General features: G+C 33.7%; 1 protein-coding gene across 1 annotated transcript in view; it reads left to right on the forward strand.

Annotated features, from left to right (window-relative positions):
* The window catches only part of LOC133193089 (uncharacterized), a 185423-nt gene that overhangs the window by 38685 nt on the left and 125559 nt on the right, over nt 1–21179 (forward strand). Inside the window, exon 5 of the mRNA XM_061329063.1 lies at nt 2896–2923. Coding sequence (XP_061185047.1) covers nt 2896–2923 — 28 coding nt within the window. The remainder of the gene's footprint in view (nt 1–2895; nt 2924–21179) is intronic.

Here is a 21179-nt window from a genome sequence, read left to right on the forward strand (position 1 = left end):
CTGACCAAAAGCATTGGGGCCTTTAAAGTAGAATTGTGAAGTGAAAATTACATAAGAACTTGTTCTGTTGTTTCAGTGAAGTTGAGGAATTACTCGAATTTTATGACAATGTTTTAGTGTGTTTATTTTTAACGCTCATTAAAAAAATCACAAAAAAGATAAAATCACATCTGAATTGATGAAATTGAAAAAAGAAGGATTTTAATAATAAAACTGTCAATAATTTAGCATTAAATTATACAAAAAGATCATTATTAATTAATGAATACTTCTAAGCGTGAATAGAAGTCTTTTTGTCACACAACTTGAATCTTTAAAAAAATGTGTTGCACTCCTGACCATAGAAATATGGATCTGAAGCACAGACAGATCCTGTAATTGATAAATCTATTTGGTAAAAATGTTCTTTGTGTCTTTATTTTCCAAAATAAAAATCAGAAAATCATATAATGATAATAGTTTTTTCATGCTTGGGAGCAAAACATCAAATGTTGCACTCCTGGCATTTTTGGGTATGCACATATACTTGACTCTCATTCATGCTGCTTGTGATTTATATAACTTTTTAAAGTTTTAAAATGTATATCAGTTATTATTTTACACTTCCAAATTCCTTTTTGTCTTAATTTTCTATCAGAATTTTACAATTGATGTTTTTTTGGCAACACTACATTTTTTCTGTTGCACTCCTGACATGGTATAACATTTTTTTAAACATCAGCCATGACCACAACCTGATTAAACAAAAGTTATGACAGTCCACATTTAAAGCTCAATACTTTGAATATTATCAGGAAAGTCTTTATTTTCAACATGAAGCATTATTTTTTATTTCACAGATCTCCAAAAAATATTGAAATTTCAAAATGTCACAAAAAGGTGTTGCACTCCTGACAATTTTAGCATCATTTTTGGGCATAACTTTTTTGTTAATTGAGATATCAACGAGATATTTGGCAGGTGTTTAGACACTATCTAAAGACATATGCTGAGACATAGAAATTTATTTTCATTGCCTGTATTTTTAGTGTGGGTTGATAAATATGCGTTTGGTCATTTTTTTTGAATTCACCCATATAGTAAAAATGCAAGAATCTTTTTGAAATCTTCTCTGTCCCAGCTCGGTATTTAGAATGCAAAGTGCATGGTTATGTTGAGCAAGAATAACTCTTCCAAAATCGTGAAATTCATGGATCAGAAGTTTTGGTGTCAAGTAGGGATTCTATTGATTATATAGTTAAAATGCATTAATTCTTTAAGATTTTTCTTCTCTTCATTTGGGCCTCTAGGATACAAACAGAGTACAAAATTTCAAAAAGCAAAATGGAACGAGATTTGTGAAATTCTGGATCACTGTGTCAAGTGCTCTGGTTCACCTGAGAGAAGTTATTCCCCTTTGCAGGGCTCTAATTGGCGACTAATTTAGTCACCGTGGCACCTTAAATTTTTCCATAAGTTGCCAAATCGGCGACCATTTTCAATTGACTTGGCGATCGTCAAATTCCAAAACTTTAGAGATTTTTTAACATCTTTTTATTTTTTCTGAGGAAGCAGAGGAAATTATTTTTAGCAATGGACATATCGTCTTTTCTTAGTAACCTTTTTGTTTTTCTTTTAGTAAGCACACGTGCGAACAAAATTTCACGTCGCATCAGTGCACACACAGCTCAGGTAGACTAGATAAGACAATAAATGCCTCAGGTAATTGTTGGCTTCAGAAAATCGATAATTATGAAATACAGTAAATTAGGCGGGCCGGTGATGTGGTAATTAGTTTGCCAATTAAATTATCACTCATTAGAGATATCGTCTATATGTTAGTGTTAGGTCGTACTTGTACGGACAAGAATGTTAATCATGTAAACAATCCTCTATAGTAATACAGTTTTAAAGAATAATTCATGCAGTCCAAGTTTCTTGAAAAGAAATGATCGATTAAAATTTTTTGAATATTAGAGTTTTACATGCATGCTTAAGTTAAAGATGGCATTTAATTCAGATACTCTTGTAACAACTACTTTCAAAAGCAGAAGGAGCACTAGACACTCTCCTCCTGGGTCCCTATATTGATTACTATTAACTTTTAAGTTGACGCTTAAAAAATTGCCTGGCTACTAAAAATTTGCATTGGCGACTAAATTTTTTTGATTAGGCGCCAGCTGGCTCCTAAATTTTAGAGGTCACTTAGAGGCCTGCTTTGCTATTCGTCTATGATAAGTAGTATGATAATTAGTTTCTGTAAATATTGTAATTCATAGATGAAATTTAATAAAAGATTTGAGAATTTTTAATATATAATACAATAAGCACTTTCATAGTTTTTGATGGTCAGGTAAATTTGTAAATACATGTAATAGATAAATAAAAATTTGAAAAAAAAATTCTTTGTACATCATATATTCTTCAAAGTCCAAGAGAGGCCAGTATGAGAGGAATGAGAAGGGTAAATTCATTTTCTCAAGCACTATTGTATTTTTAGTCTTCATAATGATAACAAAGAAAGAGAGAGTACATGTATTATTACTGACAAGTAAATAGACCTATATGATTTACATGAATTTTTAAGAAGTAGACTAACTATTTTGTTGATACCTGGTCATCCTATTCATCTTGCTTAGGGGCAACATATCTTCCTCTCTCAGTTTAATGTCACACTTTAGTGGATCCAGTGTGACCGACAAGGCTCTTAGGCCTCTTGCTTATTTAAATGAGGGAATTCAAATCATTTTAATAAATTCATAAATTACATAAGCAAAGCAAAATGACGTCATTAAATGAAATTTGTAACAATTATTTTTCATAAAAATATTTAATATTTTTCATATGAAATAAAACTTATATTCTATGTTAAATTCTACTTACACTTTGACATCTCAATAATTATCTACTTAACAGGTAAAAAAACAAAAAGAGCAAGTGAAAGGTAAGAAATATGTAATTCATTTTTGTTCGTCTTTTAGGATTTGTATGACTTATAAAATATTAATAACTGAAAAAAAAAAAAAAAGAAAACAGTATTAATTGTCAATGTGCAATGACTTTTTTTTAGAAGTATATTTATTTCTTTATGAATTTTTTTTTTACATTTCTGATTTAATTTTTTAGTGCAATGTTATTCATCTTTTATATGTAACGTTATCATTTTTTGAATCAAGCTTACTGTGATTATGTACTTTGAACTGATAAGTTGCCAAAAAAATATCTATCTTTAACAGGAATATCTCGAGTAAGTTTGAAAATTATATTCTGACCGAATAAAGAAAATTAATGCAGTATTGCTAAAACATAGATTTATCTGGATTTTCAAGAAATTCATTAAGCTAAATTTGCAAAGAAAGCCCTGTGAAATACTTACATATCCTTGTTCTGAAGCCAGGAAAATGCTTGTTAATGATAACACTGAGTAAAAAAGGTGTCCCCAGTCATGGAAAACAACATGGAAACCTCATGTTTCCAACATGTTTCCCATGGTTTGACAATTTATGAATAGTAAAAATATATGAGGTTCATTATTAAAAATGTTTTAGAACCATTCAAAATTATTCAAATCATGGTCCTGTGGGAGTGAGAGATGAAACTATGGAGTCAACGTTTAGCACCGAACTAAAAAAGCAACACCCTAAAAAAATCCCGAGAACCATAATATACCGACATTTGAGTGTAGTATTGATAGAATCAAAATCCCTGGGGCAAGGGTGAGAGTCAATTGAGAAACAAAGTTTAACATGAGCATACACAGAGAGAGAGAGAGAGAGAGAGAGAGAGAGCAATTAAAAAGTGACCAACAACAATAGGAATTGTCATAGAACTACGAACGCTAACTCTCGATTCCTGCCTACATTTTTAACCCATTCAATTCAATATAAATGGCAAATTGGTCATTAAAACATATTTGAATGCAAAGAAGAGTTCATAAGTAATAGATTAATAATTTTCATAACAGTGTCAAAAGTCATGAAAGAACAAAACAAATAAAAACACATAACAAATATATATATATATATATATATATATATATATATATATATATATATATATATATATATATATATATATATATATATATATATATATATATATATATATATATATATATATATATATATATATATACTGTAAGTCGTTTTAATTCCACGGTGTTAAAATTCACGATTTCTCAAATAGTACCAATTGCGATGGTTTTAATTTCACACTGCAAGGAATTAATTTAAATTTCGTATAAGCACTTAAACGTTTATAAAAACTAATAATAGCATTAACGATGGGTTTAATTTCGCGGAAAAATCATAAAATGTGAACATAGTGAAATAAAAACCATCGTGATTATTTGCCAATCTACAGTTTACATAATACAAATATATATATATATATATATATATATATATATATATATATATATATATATATATATATATATATATATATATACAGCAGAAATATATTTAAGCATTGAATTCTCTCTTTTTTGGATGTCTTTTGTCATATAATAAAACATCTCCTGGCCTTGCCGAAAATCGAATACTGCGTGTTAGCGCAGTATGATAATTTGAAGGCACGGAAAAGTGCTGTTATACAACTGACGATATCCAAAAATAAGAATTTAATGCTTATATTCTCAATTTCTTATTTTCTTTTCTCATAAAGGTTAATTTCATTTATCTTTATTCTAAATTAATTGCATATTAAAACTTGTGTGCTTAATAGACATAAAAATCGTTTGGATCTGAAAAGTCAAGTAAAACAAATAGATATAGAGAGAGGAGAGATTTTAATTTTAAACGTACAATTGTTATATCTTTACAACATTAGAATAGGATTTTTAATTTTAAAAAATTGAGCCGAATCAATGTACATGTACATTTCGGTGTTTCTAGTGTATTGAAAGTGTGTGCATTTCCTTTTGTATATTATATCATCCCATGACAAGGTTTCGTATGAGAGATTTCGAAAGGATTCATGAAGAAAATTACAATGAATGTAAAAATTTCTTGAGATACAAAGATCCGTGATGTACAAAACGGAAGGGTAGGAGAATAAGAGAGCTCAATTTTTTGTTTTGTTTTGTTTTACAGGAACCTTTAAAATTTACTTCTCAAAAACTTCAAATTAATAAAGATGCAGTGTTTTATTCACACGTACATCAAATTATTATGAATTTAACTTTGTTCAAATTGCGACCCTCGAGATTAATTTTTTTTCTTACAATGTATAGAAATTTAAACCTGAAAAATTCCTATTCTTAACGATAAAAAGATGTTATAATAAATCACCCTCAATTGTAGTGTAGTTTAGTGGTAGCTCATGTTTCAAGTAGGGACCAGAAGTGGGGTGTGAAATTTAATTAGGAATATAAAAAAGAATGCATTCTCAAGAAAAGCTTATTGATCCTTTATGATTTTTTTTATTTATCATATATATGTAATGTTCAGTCTAAACACTGTACATCACAGTTGAGCCCAATCAGTTCAAAATATATTTCAATTTTTTTTAGGTCACCTGAGTCACTCGGGTGACCTATTGCTATCCGTTTTTGTCTGTCGTCGTGCGTCTTGCGTTTTGTGTTAACATTTGTTCATTTTTAGCTTCTTCTCTGAAACTGCTTAACCAATTTCAACCAAATTTGGCATATAGCGTCTATGGGTGAAGGGAAACAAAAATTGTGAATTTCATGGTCCCTGCTCCCCTGGGGCCTGAGTGGTGGGACTTAAAACACCAAAATTAATGCAATCTTTAAAAATTTTCTTCTCTACTCCTGGACATCAAGCAGTCAATCTGTTGGCATGATTGTAATAAGCATTGAACCGTCTACCGAAATTGTGAAATTCGTGGCCCCAGGGTCAGGAGTTCTAGATCTGGTACTAGGATGATTTTCGTAAATGTTGATGCGTTTGTCATCGTCAACACGCATTTATTCAACTGAAAATGGATACAATTTCTTCGATTTGGAGCTCAACTCTCACCATGGTTGCATGGTAACGAAGCAAGGGCGATAATCGTGGTATAACATAAAGCGCGCTAGTAGAGCACGTTTTCTGTAATTTATGTTAAAAATTAGTTATACATTAAATTTAATGAGTCTTCCTGGTGATGCCTTAGACTGTGAAAACCAAACTTTAGCCAGTATTTATCATTTTCACTTTCTTTTCTTGTCAGTAAACATTTTTTTCCACGAATCTGGAAGTCCTTGGGTGTTACCATTCGCTTTCGATTACCTCTGAGTTTTCCCTATACAATGATTATCTGCCCTTGCGATTTTGTAAACTTCCGTTCTTTTTAGGTTGATTTAGAGAGATGAGCTCCAAATCGAAGAAATTGTATCCGTTTTCTGTTGAATAAATGCGTGTTGACGACTGACAAATACATCAACATTTAGGAAAATCATCACTGTAGGGGACAAAACCATGATAACGAAATAAATTAATGCTTTAGAGTCCAGAAATGGGCGCTGAAGTGGGCAGGGGTATTTTTTCCAAGATGATAGCTTTCGTCCTTTGTAGAGTTTATGTATAAAGGTGTGATACGTCTTTTTTAAACGTGATTTCTCTTGACTGAAAGTGTCAGAATCTTTATTTTAACAACTTTTAAGTGTATTTATATTAGATTTAAAATTTTATTAGTTTATTTTACATTTAACAATCCGGAAGCCAAGCCCCTATGAGCAAAATTACAGCTGTGTCAAATTTATGTGAGTTTTCAAAGACCATTTGGTCTTATAAAGCTTAGGCCATGTTTAGATGCCGGTGTTCGTTCGTCTGTTCGTTTGTATGTCTGAAAATTATTTTTTTCAAAATGCTATGCCTTCATCAGTTTTGGTCCTATTTAAGTAAAACTTGTCATACAACAGGCAAAATCAATCCTGTATATCAATTTTTGAATAAAATTCGACGAACAGTGTTGCCATGGTTACTAATTTACAATTTTTAAAAAAATCTATGAAATTCTTTTAAACCGCTTCTACAGTTTTGGTGGAATATTACTAAAACTTGGTATATTTATAAAGAAAGATTTTTTTTTTCTTGTTTTTCATTAATTTATACATGTATATATATATTTTTTTATCCAACTCTTGTGTTCCTATAGCTAAGCTTTGTGAAATCAATCAATGATTAATTAAGCTTCAAGAGAGTCCAACACGCCCTTATGATTTTCAATCACATTTTGCTTTCGTGGAGATTCCTCCATGGTTAAATTTTCAGATGTGGAGAACCCTGGTTATTCCCCTTTTTTACATTCACCTTTGATAATTAATCACTGTAAATAATGTATTTGAAAGGTTAATAGAATAAGAGATTTATGCAAGAACATATATTGTATAATACAAAAAAGTACATTGATTTCATAGTTTTAATGATCAGGTAGACTTGGAAATTATAGATGAATAAAAATGAGACAAAAATAACTTATCTTTTTAGGTCACCTTAGTCACTCAGGTGACCTATTGCTATCTGTTTTCGTCCGTTGTCGTGCGGGCGTGCGGGTGTGCATCGTGCGTAAACTTTTCACATTTTCGACTTCTCAAGATCCACTAGGCCAATTTCCAACAAACTTGCCACAAACTATCCTTGGATAAAGATGATTCAAGTTTGTTCAAATGAAGGGCCACGTCTTCTTCCTAGGGGAGATAATTAAGAATTAGTGAAAAATTAATGGTATCTTTAAAAATCTTCTTCTCAAGAACCACTGGACCAGGTAAGATGAAATTTATATGGAAACATCCTCAGGTAGTGTAGACTCAAATTTGTTCAAATCATAACCCCCCGGGGGTAGGGTGGGGCCACAATGGAGGATCAAAGTTTTACATAGAAATATATAGGAAAAATCTTTTAAAATCTTCTTCTCAAGAAAAGCAAAGCCATGATGAGTCATATTTATATGGAAGCATACTCAGGTAGTGTAGATTCAAGTTTTTTTTTCAAATCATGACACCCGGGGGCTAAGGGCGGAGCCACAATGGATGATCAAAGTTTTACATAGATATATATAGGAAAAATCTTTTAAAATATCAGGAACAGCAAAGCCATGATTGGTCAGTATATGGAAGCATCCTCAGGTAGATTACAATGCCTGAGGTATTTTAAAAGGATGTATTCGGAATTTCAATGAATGACCTTTAGGAGAGAACAATTTCCCATTGTAGATTCAAGTTTGTTCAAATCCTGACCCCCCGGGGTAGGGTGGGGCCACAATGGGGAATCAAAATCTTACATAGGAATATATAGGAAAATTTATTTCTCTCAAGAACTGCAAAGCCATGATTAGTCATTTTGATATGATCAAAGTTTCATTGAAGTACATAGAAAAAATCTTTAAAAATTTTCTTCTCCAGAACCAAGAAAGATAAAACTTATCTGGAAACATCCTCAGGTAGTGTAAATTCAAGTTTTTTCAAATCATGACCCCCTGGGGTAGGACGGGTCCACTATGGATGATCAAAGTTTTACATGGGAATACATTGGAAAAATCTTCTCCAGAACCACTGGGCTAAGAAACATGAAATGTGGAAACATCTTCAGGTAGTGTAGATTCAAGTTTGTTAAAACCATGATCCCCAGGGGTAGGGTGGGCCACAATGGGCAATGAAAGTTTTACATTGGAATATGTAGGAAAAATCTTGAAAAAATTCTTTTCTCAAGAACAGCAAATCCACGATTGGTTATATTTACATTGAAACATCCTCAGCTAGTATAGATTCAAGTTTGTTCAAATCATGACTCTGGACTCTGGGGATAGGGTGGGGCCACAACGGACAATCAACGATTTACAAAAGCTTCTTCTATCTGTGGATCTTCTATGGATTGTTGTTTTATACTCAGGTGACCGTTAAGGCCCTTGGGCCTCTTGTTAAATGTTCTTCAAAGACCAAGAGAGGCCAATGTGAGAAGTAATAATATGGGGTTAAAATATAGACATTTTGTTAATAGTCTGCATGGTTATAATGATAAATGGGAGACAGTTAGATACAAGACCAATTATTTTGTTGATCCTAATCATACTATTTTTCTTGCTTTTGGGCAACAAAGCTTCGTTTATTAGTTTATGGATCCTCTAAATTGTTGTATTGTACTCAGGTGACCGTTAAGGCCATCTTGTTAGTTATAAGAATGGTTCTTTCATGTACTTCAAAACTTTACTTAGGATTATATGGGGAAATTTCGTCTCAGTAAAAGTAAACATCGTGTCAGATCTTATAAGCAGCATCTTCATATCATAGCACTGATTGTAATCGTCAACGTGTTGTTCTTGGTAGATTCAGTAGGTAATTTAGCTTTTATATTAAAGAATGATCTTTCGTCATTACTCTACAGGGGTCATTATTCTTCTCTGCCAATAATGTGCCCCAAATATTTTCCCACTAAATCTGAAGCATCATTTTATAATGCATATATGGTATGTGTATTACTGTCTTTTTATAAAACCCTTGGTAAAACAAAAACAGACCTTTGTACCATACATGATTGACAATTTGCACAAGTCATCTATGGAGATTGGCAATTAAGGCGTGCGAAATGCCATCATTTAAATGTAAAAAGGTCACATTAAGTTGTGAATTTAGTATTTAGAGTAAAGTTCTTATTATTGAAAGGTACAAAAGTACAGTACCAACTAGACCAACCTGACAGAAAGCAGTTCCAGCGACTGCTTTTTGGGACTGCTAAAGCATTCCCAGAGCCGTACCACGTTGTCTCAGAGAAGTCTCATCGGTCCTAGAAAGCAGTCCCAACAACCCCAGTAGGCTGGATTTAAACATTCAATGGGCGGAGCTTATTATCCCTATCGAAGATTACACACTGTATCAACAATCAATGCAGTAATACAACGGCAGTTGAATTTAACAATACATTTCTTTGTTTTAGGATAAAAGTGTTCACAATTCTTATGTGACAGTTAAAAATATTATACAATTATTGCTGGTTTATTAGGTCAATACGACGATTTAAACACATGAGGAGTACAATATTCGACAAGCCCCGAAGGGCGAGGTGAATATTGTGCTTCGAAGGTGGGTAAATCTTCGTATTGACCGATAAAACAGCAATAATTGTTTTATTATATGATTCAATGATTAAATGACACACTCATTAAGCAATCTGTGCCATCTTACTTGTTCACATCTACTGAAGTACTAGCGTCGCCCGCGTGGCGCAGTGGTTAGAGCGTCTGCTCTAGAGTCGCAGAGTAAGGAGTTGATCCTTATGTCGCGGGTTCGAATCCCACTGTGGGACGTGGAGACCGGTCCTTCGGATGAGACCGTATAAACCGAGGTCCCGTGTCCCAGTAGGTGCTGGCACGAAAAAGATCCCTCACTGCTCAATGGCCGTAAGTGCCAAGTATACGACAAAATTTGCAGCTCTCCACCGGCAAGTGGTGGCGTCTCCATATGAGTGAAAAATTCTCGAGAGGGACGTTAAACAACATACAAACAAACAAACAAACAAAATGAAGTACTAGCCGAACATAATGAGAAAAACAGGGTTAAAAAAAACAGTTGTATTATTTTGGAGTTTTAATTCTAGTTTAGGTGCAATGTAGAAAAAAAATGTCAGGCACATATATATAGGATTTATTTTGAAAACGGGCACATTAAAAGGAAAAAAAATGAATGACAACTTACCTGAAAACAAATCTTTGACTAGCCCCCCCCCCCCATAAAAAAGGAAAAGAATTCTCCCAAATCAAAATTTTATTTGGTGGGATGTAAAGGTCCATAAATTTTTCGAGTGGAGGGGAGCTTTCTTTGAAATTTTTTTTCCTTTAAGTTTAAATTAAAACTTTACATTCTCAAAAGGTGGGGAGAGGGGCAGGCGTCCTGCAACACCCACCCCCACCCCCACCCCCGACCCCTCACCCAAGAATCTATGTGCCTCAATGTTATGTTCATATGAATGGATGTCAGGTGCAAGTGAAATAGCTTTCCAAATCTATTTGCATCAATTTGGAATTTCCCTATTATTTTTTGTCCAATGTAGAATAAATAATTCTTTATATTGAACTGGAAGATCATGTGCAGGTCAATGTAACGTAGTATTTTTCTAACATTGTTGGATCTCTGCCAATCAGAGAAATGGGAATTATTCAATCGTATAATAATACAGTATATAAACAAAGAAAAGAGACTTCAACATTTTTAACAACATATTTTAAAAAAATATGCTACATGAAATGAAAGAGTACTAAATACACTAATTAAATCAGTTTCTTTATTAACTTTCCGGACTTACTGATATTTGTTACAGTATATATATAGAAAGAGAGAGAGAGAGAGAAGTATTCATGTGCTGAAAAAAATGAATTACTTACTTTTAGGCTGGAATTTAATGAATTTGAAATATATCTAACGATTATAGAGAAAGGGCGATTCCCATTTTACTCCGTAAAAGTTTTTATTGAGAAAATATTTCATGAATCTGATGACAGTTAATTTTTTATTTAAAAAAAAAAATGTATACTAGTATATTCTGGTTATTATTTTCATTGACTCGTCGATTTAATTAATATCCATAGAATCTTTATGCAATGTAAAACAATTTCACTGAAATACTTAAAATATTTCCTGAGCGCTAACATCAGTGTACATGTAAATCATGCCAGTGACTTCCTCAGATATGTTCAAAATTATATAATCCTTATAGAAATTTATACCATATTTATTAAAACAAGGGTTTTTGCAGTCTGACAAATGAAATAAATGCCATTGTACGTTGACCAACATGGTCATAGACATGTAATACTGATACCCAAATAACACGCGTGAACTGTATGCTATTCGTGCCCAAAGGCGATTGAAACCTCAGCCAGCTGCTAACAAATTTTGTACACTGTGTGGCAAGACAATGCAATGCTCACGTGTATCTTATTTTTCCTAAAATGTACACAAAAGAAATAAGAAATGAAACACTAGTTTCGGTATTTTAAACCATATTTATCTTTTTTTTAAAAAAAAATATGTATATTTAGTAAAGCTTATTTTTAAGTTTTAAAAAAATTAATCCGGGAAAACAATTAACGAATAATTACTCACGTTCTTTATATGGTTGGAGAATGTTTAGTATACAATTATTGCAGTTTTTAGGTCAATACTATGATCTAGCCATCTGAGGAGTAAAATATTCACCGAGCCAAAAGGGCAAGGTGAATATTGTACTTTGAAGGTGGCTAAATCATCGCATTGACTGAAAGAAACAGCATTAATTGTTTTATTATATGATTCATTAAGATTTAATGGTGCAAACTCATTAAGCGATTCATGCCATCCTATTTTTAGCTCACTTCAACAAAGTTGGGGGAGCTTATGTAATATCTTCGGCGTCGATGTCGGCGGCGGCGTCAGCGGCGTCGTGCTAGGTTCAAGTTTTTAGAGCACATTTCTTTTCAAGTACTTCTGTGCCTTATATTAATCAGAGACGCATGGAGGCTGCTTTTAGTATGTTTCATTGTACTAGTCAAGATTTCAGATGCTGCAATTTCAGCTGAAGAATGACCAGATTAATGTTTTTAGAGCATTGAAGCAAGTTAAAGTTCTTGGAGCAGGTTAAAGTTTTTGGAGCAGGTCTCATTTCCAAGGAACTATAAGCCCTATATTGACCAAATTTGCATGGGTGATATATTTAAGGATGGACACAACTGGACTTCCTTCGGATGCTGGATCTGACGTACATTTTCCTCTTGAGTGACCAGGTTAAAGTTTTTGGAGCAGGTCTCATTTCTAAGTAACTATAAGCCCTATATTGACCAAACTTGCATGAATGATACATCTAAGGATGCACACTACTTGACTTGCTTAGGATGCTGGATCTGACCTACATTTTCCTGTTGAATGACCAGGTTAAGGTTTTCGGAGCAGGTCCATTTCCAAGTAACTATAAGCCCTATGCTGACCAAACTTGCATGGGTGATACATCTAAGGATGCACACTACTAGACTTGCTTCGGATGCTGGGTTTGACCTACATTTTCTGGTTGAGTGTCAAGGTTTAAGTTTTTGGAGCAGGTCTCATTTCCAAGTAACTTTAAGCCATATGTTGAGCAGTCTGGCATGGATGATAAATCCGAAGCAGCACACTAGCAGGATTGCTTCGGATGCTGTATCTGACCTACTTTTTCCAGATGAGTGACCATGTTAAAGTAAACTATAAGGGCTATCAGAACCAAACTTTCATGGATGATGCATCACTGGATGAACACTCTCAAACTTGCTTCTGATGCTGGATATGACTTACATTTTCTGGATGAGTGACTAGTTTAAAAAATTTAAGTAGGTCTCATTCCCAGGTAACTGCAAGCTCTATCAGACCAAAATTGCATAAATATTACTTCTAGGGATGCACACTACTAGATTATTAATTTGGGACTTTGCTTTACTTAAAGACAACATTCGTTTAGGTGAGTTCTGTAATCTCTGATTACCTGTTTTTACATTTGCTGAAGTCCTAGACAATTTCAATGAGAGAAACTGGGGTAAAATAAACATTACCAGTTGTATTAGTTTAGAATTCTTAAATCTATTTTAGGTGCGAGTAGAAAAAATAAATGTCAGGCAGGTATATACATGTAGGATCGATTTTTAAAAGGGGGTATAATATACAGTAATGAAAAAAGACGACTTTCCTGAAAATAAATCCTTGATTAGCATCCCCCCGCCCCATCCCCACACTTTTTTATGAATGCAAATTATTACCTTTATGTAGAATAAAATGTTCATTGAAGGGTTGTTGCTCCTCACCCCGTTAATGGACCTTAATACTCTACAACTACTACCCCCTCTCTGCCCAAAAGATAATTGAAATTTGGAGTTGGAAGAATTCTCTTTTTTTTTTGGGGGGGGGGGGGGCTCCCTCACCCTCTACACCCACCCTCAACCCAGATTCTATGTGCCTGAATGATATGTTCACCTTAGTGGAAGTCAGGTGGAATTTAATGACTTTTGAAAACTATGTGTAACACTTTAGAATTTCCCAATCTATTTTTATTCCAATGTGGAAAAAATAAATCCTCATATTCACCAGGAAGGTCACATGGAGGTGAATATAATGTAGCATTTTTCTAAAATTGTTGGATCTCAGCCAATCAAATCAATTGTATAATAAATAATTATATTTAATAGAAAAAATTAATTAATTATTAAATTTTATTTTGAAAAGGTAAAAAACGACATTGATTTTTTTTTTTCTTTTCTTTTTCGTGATAGCGACCTTTTCAGATCAGTACAGCATGTCGCTTTGATAATTTGAACTTTTGTGACATGATTCTTTCCTTCTCTATGGTATAGAATAATGTAAACTTTGAGTGCATAATTTTACAGTAATAAATATAAATTAAATATATTGTCTTGTTTCAAACACCTTTATTTACCCTAACTACAAAGATTATAAAATTCATTTTCTAACTTCCGTTTTTTTAACTGGCAAAACAACTTTTTATTATTTTCAACATTTGATTAATTTTTCTAATTGAGTTTACACTGCAGTGGTCCAAGATCGGCAGTTTACGTATACTTATTTCCCATTTTTTCTTCATTAAACCGTACCACGTACTTAGTAAATTTGGAGAAACCTTGTTGTTTTTACTCTGACGACTTCTCTGCTGAAAGTAAACAAACCTACAAAAGGAAACCTTCAAATTCAGAATACACAAGGGGGTGGACCTTTCTTGTCCCTCAGAATCTTTTTCACGCATGGGTGAATAAGACAGTCCAAGAGACTGCTGGGACTGCTAAGTTTGCTTTCTAGGACAAAAGCGGTAAAATAGTAGTCCCAGAGCACTCCCGGGGACTGCTTTCTGAGACGATTTGGGTGTCAGGTTGGGTCTTGATAACAAACAAACATTTCTGCGGAAAATTCTTTTTGGAAAAAATCCTTCTGTGATTAAAAAAATGTGGTACTCTTTTGGTTCGAACCCAACAAATAAAACCCCTGAGTATCAATTTTGACTCACTTGAGATGAGCTTTAAGTGTCAAGTGAGCTTTTCTAATCAGATTATTTCCCGTCGTCTGTTGTTTTCGTTATTTTCACAAAGTTGACCTTCTTTTCCAGAACCACAGTGCCATATTGCACCCAAACTTTGCAAAGAGTATCGTCGAGTAAAGGGGATTCAAATTTGTTCAAATGAGGGGCCACACCTTCTTTAAAGGGTAGATAATTAAAAAATAGTAAAACTGAAGTCGGGTCATCTTCGCTAGCCAAAGGTTTCTGATACGCTACTCTCCTCATAAACCCTTGGCATACGGTGCTGACAAAAGACGGGATTGTTTTCGTCACGTGATCACGATTCTTACCAGGTTCGCACAGATTGCGTCATTGACAGAAATAAAAAGCGTATTCAAAAACATAATGTTTAAAGAATAATTAACAAAAAGGTATTGAGTTATGTTAATTTGTTATTTAAACATGTTAAAATGCAAATCTACATCTTCAGTATAGATTTTTAATCACATATTTTGCACATAGCTTAAGATATTGGATGACACCATATAGCTATTCATAGAATGGCATGTTACGGATCGTTGTTTACTTGTGTTTTTCATTCCCGATATTAAAGAGTCAAGATATATCCCGAACGCAAATATCGTCATTTACAAAAAACTATTTCTGATTGGTCGAACGATGTCGATCAACTCCAATCACAACTTGAGAAAAAAATCCCAACTTTTTTTAACACCGTATGCCAAGGGCTTATGAGGAGAGTAGCGTATCAGAAACCCTTGGCTAGCGAAGATGAAGTCCGGTAACTTGAAAATCTTCTCCAGAATCACTGGGCCGCAAAAGATGAAACTTAAATGAAAGCTTTTTGTTATAGCGTAGATTCAAGTTTGTTCAAATCATAATCCCCGGGGGTGCCTTAAGGGTTTAATAAATCATATTTTTATGGAAGCATTTACAGGTAGCCTATAATACTTGAAGTTTGTTCAAATTATGACCCGGGGATAGGATGTGGTCACATACGAAACTAATATTCTTTTCAAGAAAAAGAAAACCTTTGTTAGTCATATTTATATGAAAGCAGCCTCTGGGCTTTCACAATATATTTGCTATAGTTGTCACAATATGATGCTAGAATTCATTGTAGACAATATAACATATAATTTGGGACCAGTATACATGTAAGACATTTCTTTGCACAAAATTACTTCGTGTGCAGATCGCATGGAAATATAGGAATCCTTACTTAACAGTACTGTAAATACTTCGAAAGAGAAAAAAATGTTCATCTTCTTTTTAAAAAAACTTCCGCCACGTATTATATTTCCTCATTAACTCTTTTCATATGAAATTTTATTGCAGCATTTTAATTTAATATAGTTTAATTAGCATTGTGCAAATTTATTGTCAGAACTAAAATATTCTTCAGAATTTACGTAATAGAAATCCAGACCAAAATTTCCTTAAAAGCTCTGGGTCGAAGCTCACTAAAGTCATATTAGGATAGTTTAAGTTTTCATTACGTTTAACTTTGTATCATCGTAATTGTTCATCGCATGATCTTAAAAAAATCGTTATGTTATGAAAAATATCTTAAATCTTGTTTATTAAAACTCTGAATACATTAAACGTTGTTGCAGGCATATTTTAAGCAATTTGCAATATTGAGAGTTGGAAATCAAAAATGGCAATATGCACATTTTAGTTGGATGTCGGTGCCGCACTGCTGTAACAATGGTTATTTTCATTCGTATGTCGAAACGATATATCCCGGAGAGCTTGAGATAAAAGATACCACAGAGTCTGACACATCTGTTTCATATTTGGATATTTTACTTGAAAAAGACGTTAATGGTAATCTAACAACCAAGCTTTATGATAAACGTGATGACTTTAACCTTTCTATCGTCAACTTCCCTTAATTATGCAGCAATATACCTTCATCACCTGCATACGGGGTTTATATCTCTCAGTTGATTCGATACGCAAGAGCATGCTCTACGTATGTACAATTTCTAAAACGAGGTAAATTATTGACAAGCAAGTTGATGAAACAAGACTATAAGCAGTCTCGTTTAAAGTCATCATTTCATAAGTTCTATGGTCGATACAATGACCTTGTCAGCTAATACAATTTATACTCCATTCCTACGATACCGGTGGTTCTACGGTACCGGGATATCCCTTTATTTATAAATTCACTCGCTATAGGCGACACTTAGCGGTCAGATATTTTTAGAAAATGATTTGTTATACCTCGTTGTCATTAATATTGCTTTAGATCTTAAAATGTTGCAAAGTCTTGTAAGTTATCAAAATTGCATTGGATGGACACATTTTTAAACTTTACCTGTAACAGTCCTCATACCTTGCATTGTAAAAATCACACAGTCAATTTATAGACGCATTTTACAACTGATTGGCATATTTGTTGTCGTCTGATTTATTTACATTAGGAATGGGGTCATATGTCATGTGACCACTGTGGAAATGTTATGTATGGAACGAAGTTTCAGCAAGATTTATTTAAAACAATGAAAGAGTCAAAAATATTTTTAGATGACTGCAAATAAGAATGAAGATTTTTTTTAACCTGATTTATCCTCCAATTAAATTTTTCATTATTTGTTATCTGATAAAAAATTAATTATCTTCTGTTTTAAGGGTGCAAAAAAAAATCAAAAAAATTAAAATAAAATTTCAACAGACAAAATCTGAAAATTTAAAAAGGCATATAATGCTACTTTTAAAGGAATGTCAAGCAACAAATGAAAATTCAGCATCAAGAGCTTCACCTTTAAGAAAAAAAAATCCAAGATTATGGAGCAAATCCTAAATGACAATAGATCAGTAACATTAACAAGAGGCCCATGGGCCACATCGCTCACCTGAGCACAGTGGATAGGCAAAAGCACAAATCAGTTCAGTATTGAAAAGATTCCAGGGGGGGGGGGAGATTTTAAAAAAAATTTCTGATATATTCCTTTGTAAAAATTTGATCCCCCCTTGTGGCTCCTCCCTATCCCAGGGGTCATCATTTGAACAAACTGGAATTTACACTACCTGAGGATGCTTCCATATCAATATGACTAAACATAGCTTTTCTGTTCTTGAGAAGAAATATTTTTTCTATATGTTCTTATGTAACATTCGATCCTCCATTGTGGCCCCGTCCTACTCTCGGGGGTCATCATTTGAACAAACTTGAATCTACACTACCTGAAGATGCTTCCATATCAATATGACTAAACATAGCTTTTCTGTTCTTGAGAAGAAATATTTTTTCTATGTGTTCTTATGTAAAACTTTCTATCCCCCTATTGGGCCCCACCCTACCCTCGGGGGTCATCATTTGAACAAAATTGAATTTACACTACCTGATGATGCTTCCATATCAAAATGACTAATCATGGCTTTGCAGTTCTTCATCAGAAGAAATCTTCCTATATATTTCTATTTCAGACTTCGATCCTCCATTGTGGCCCCACCCAACCCCAGGGGGGCAACATTTGAACAAACTTGAATCTACACTACCTGAGTATACTTCCACATAAATATGATCAATCAGAGCTTTGCTGTTCTTGAGAAGAAGATTCTTAAAGATTTTTCCTATATATCTCTATGTAAAACTTTTATCCTCCTTTGGGGCCCCACCCTACCCCCAGGGGTCATGATTTGGACATACTTAAATCTATACTACCTTAGGATGCTTCCATTTCAATATGATCAATTAGGGCTTTGCTGTTATTGAGAAGAAGATTTTAAAAGATTTTTCCTATATATTTCTATGTAAAACTTTGATCCTCCATTGTGGCCCCGCCCTACCCCCGGGGGTCATGATTTGAACAAACTTGAATCTACACTACCTGAGGATGCTTCCATATAAATATGACCAATCATGGCTTTGCTGTTCTTGAGAAGAAGATTTTTAAAGGTTTTTCCCATATATTTCTATGTAAAACTTTGATCCTCCTTTGGGGCCCCACTCTACCCCCAGGGGTCATGATTTGAACAAACTTGAATCTACACTACCTGAGGATGCTTCCATATAAATATGACTCATCATGGCTTTGCTGTTCTTGAGGAGAAGATTTTTAAAGGTTTTTCCCATATATTTCTATGTAAAACTTTGATCCTCCATTGTGGCCCCGCCCTACCCCCGGGGTTCCTGATTTGAACAAACTTGAATCTACACTACCTGAGGATGCTTCCATATAAATATGACTCATCATGGCTTTGCTGTTCTTGAGGAGAAGATTTTTAAAGGTTTTTCCCATATATTTCTATGTAAAACTTTGATCCTCCATTATGGCCCCGCCCTACCCCCGGGGTTCCTGATTTGAACAAACTTGAATCTACACTACCTGAGGATGCTTCCATATAAATATGACTCATCATGGCTTTGCTGTTCTTGAGGAGAAGATTTTTAAAGGTTTTTCCCATATATTTCTATGTAAAACTTTGATCCTCCATTATGGCCCCGCCCTACCCCCGGGGGTCATGATTTGAACAAACTTGAATCTACACTACCTGAGGATGCTTCCATATAAATATGACCAATCATGGCTTTGCTGTTCTTGAGAAGAAGATTTTTAAAGGTTTTTCCCCATATATTTCTATGTAAAACTTTGATCCTCCATTGTGGCCCCGCCCTACCCCCGGGGGTCATGATTTGAACAAACTTGAATCTACACTACCTGAGGATGCTTCCACATGAGTTTCATTTTCCCTGGCTTTGTGGTTCTTGAGAAGAAGATTTTTAAAAGATGCTATTAATTTTTCACTAATTCTTTATTATCTCCCCTTGAAAGAGGGCGTGGCCCTTCATTTGAACAAACTTGAATCCCCTTCACCCAAGGATACTTTGTGGCAAGTTTGGTTGAAATTGGCCCAGTGGTTCTTGAGAGGAAGTCGAAAATGTGAAAAGTTTACAGACAGACGGACGGACAGACGGACAGACGGACTACAGACAAAATGTGATTAGAAAAGCTCACTTGAGCCTTCGGCTCAGGTGAGCTAAAAATTACATCTAAAAGTGAAATGGGGTGCAATTTGTATTGATTATCATGGTGAAATTTAACATTTGGAAATTGAAAATGATGATGATATGTATGTAGACTGTGGGAGCCAAAGGAGCCAAGAATGATTACTTTTTGTTAAATTGGAAAAGAGTTATTTGTGAACATTGATCCCATTTACTACTCTGCTGTTAAGTAAAGGGGATTGTAGAAGGAGGTTCTTTTAAGTGTTTCTTAATTATGAAAAAAGAATCAGTTTCTTGAATTTGTGAAAAATAAAAAAAATCACAAATGTTTTTTTTTTTCAGAATATTGTTTTTTTTCCCTTAACATTCTGAAAAAAAAAATGCACTTTAAAGATATTTAATCTCAAAATGATTTACATTTTAAATTACTTAACTTGTTCACTGAATTATATAACAAAATTTTGCTTAATTGTAACGCTGGTAGCGCAGCATACATATACACCGGTATCAGAGTAACGTCCCTTGACACTAGCAACTTACGCGCGGTATAGTTTTCATATGTATTTCAAGATTTAGAGAGTAAACAAAACCATTTCAAGCTGATACATTATTGAAACACATGTTTTATGTTGATGAGTGACATTTATTGTTTACAATTCTAAGTATTTAGTTTTGTTTTCAACCTTCACCAATAAGTACACTGGTACCGTAGAACCCCGGCATATCATTGAGTCAAATGCTGACTGACGTTTTTCATACTAATTGTTAGACCATTATTTACACACTGAATTGTCGTCGGATTTTCCCGTTATTTCCCGATCATGACAATGAGAACACGGCGGATGTGACCGGTCGGCAGGGGATGCTCACTCCTCCATGGCACCTGATCCCACCTCTGATGTTTTGGAGGTCCATGTTTGCTCCTATTTTGTATTGTTTAATGGACTTTTGAGCTTGAATACTGTTCGTTATCTCCATATATTTCATGGTAGAAAAAAATAATAATAAAGTGCTGCTTTCTAAGTCAGAATACCACAATGTTACATGTGGTTGTAAAAAATGAATACGTCCGTTAGCAAGAGTAATCTTATAAATATTTTTCCTATGGAAAAAAATGTAAAATTAATAAAAATTCTACATTGGGTACTTGATACATTAAAGCATTTTTAAAATGATCAATAAAAATGCAGAACTTATTCAGTTTGCAAGGGTTTTGAAATTGGATTTAAATGTTTTGTCAAATATAATAAAACAATTTGAAAAATAAAGGCAAAGGAAAT

The sequence above is a fragment of the Saccostrea echinata genome, unplaced genomic scaffold, assembly GCF_033153115.1.
Source record: "Saccostrea echinata isolate AGI-Se365-2 ecotype Australia unplaced genomic scaffold, CSIRO_AGI_Sech_v1 ptg000027l, whole genome shotgun sequence".
Lineage (NCBI taxonomy): Eukaryota > Metazoa > Mollusca > Bivalvia > Ostreida > Ostreidae > Saccostrea > Saccostrea echinata.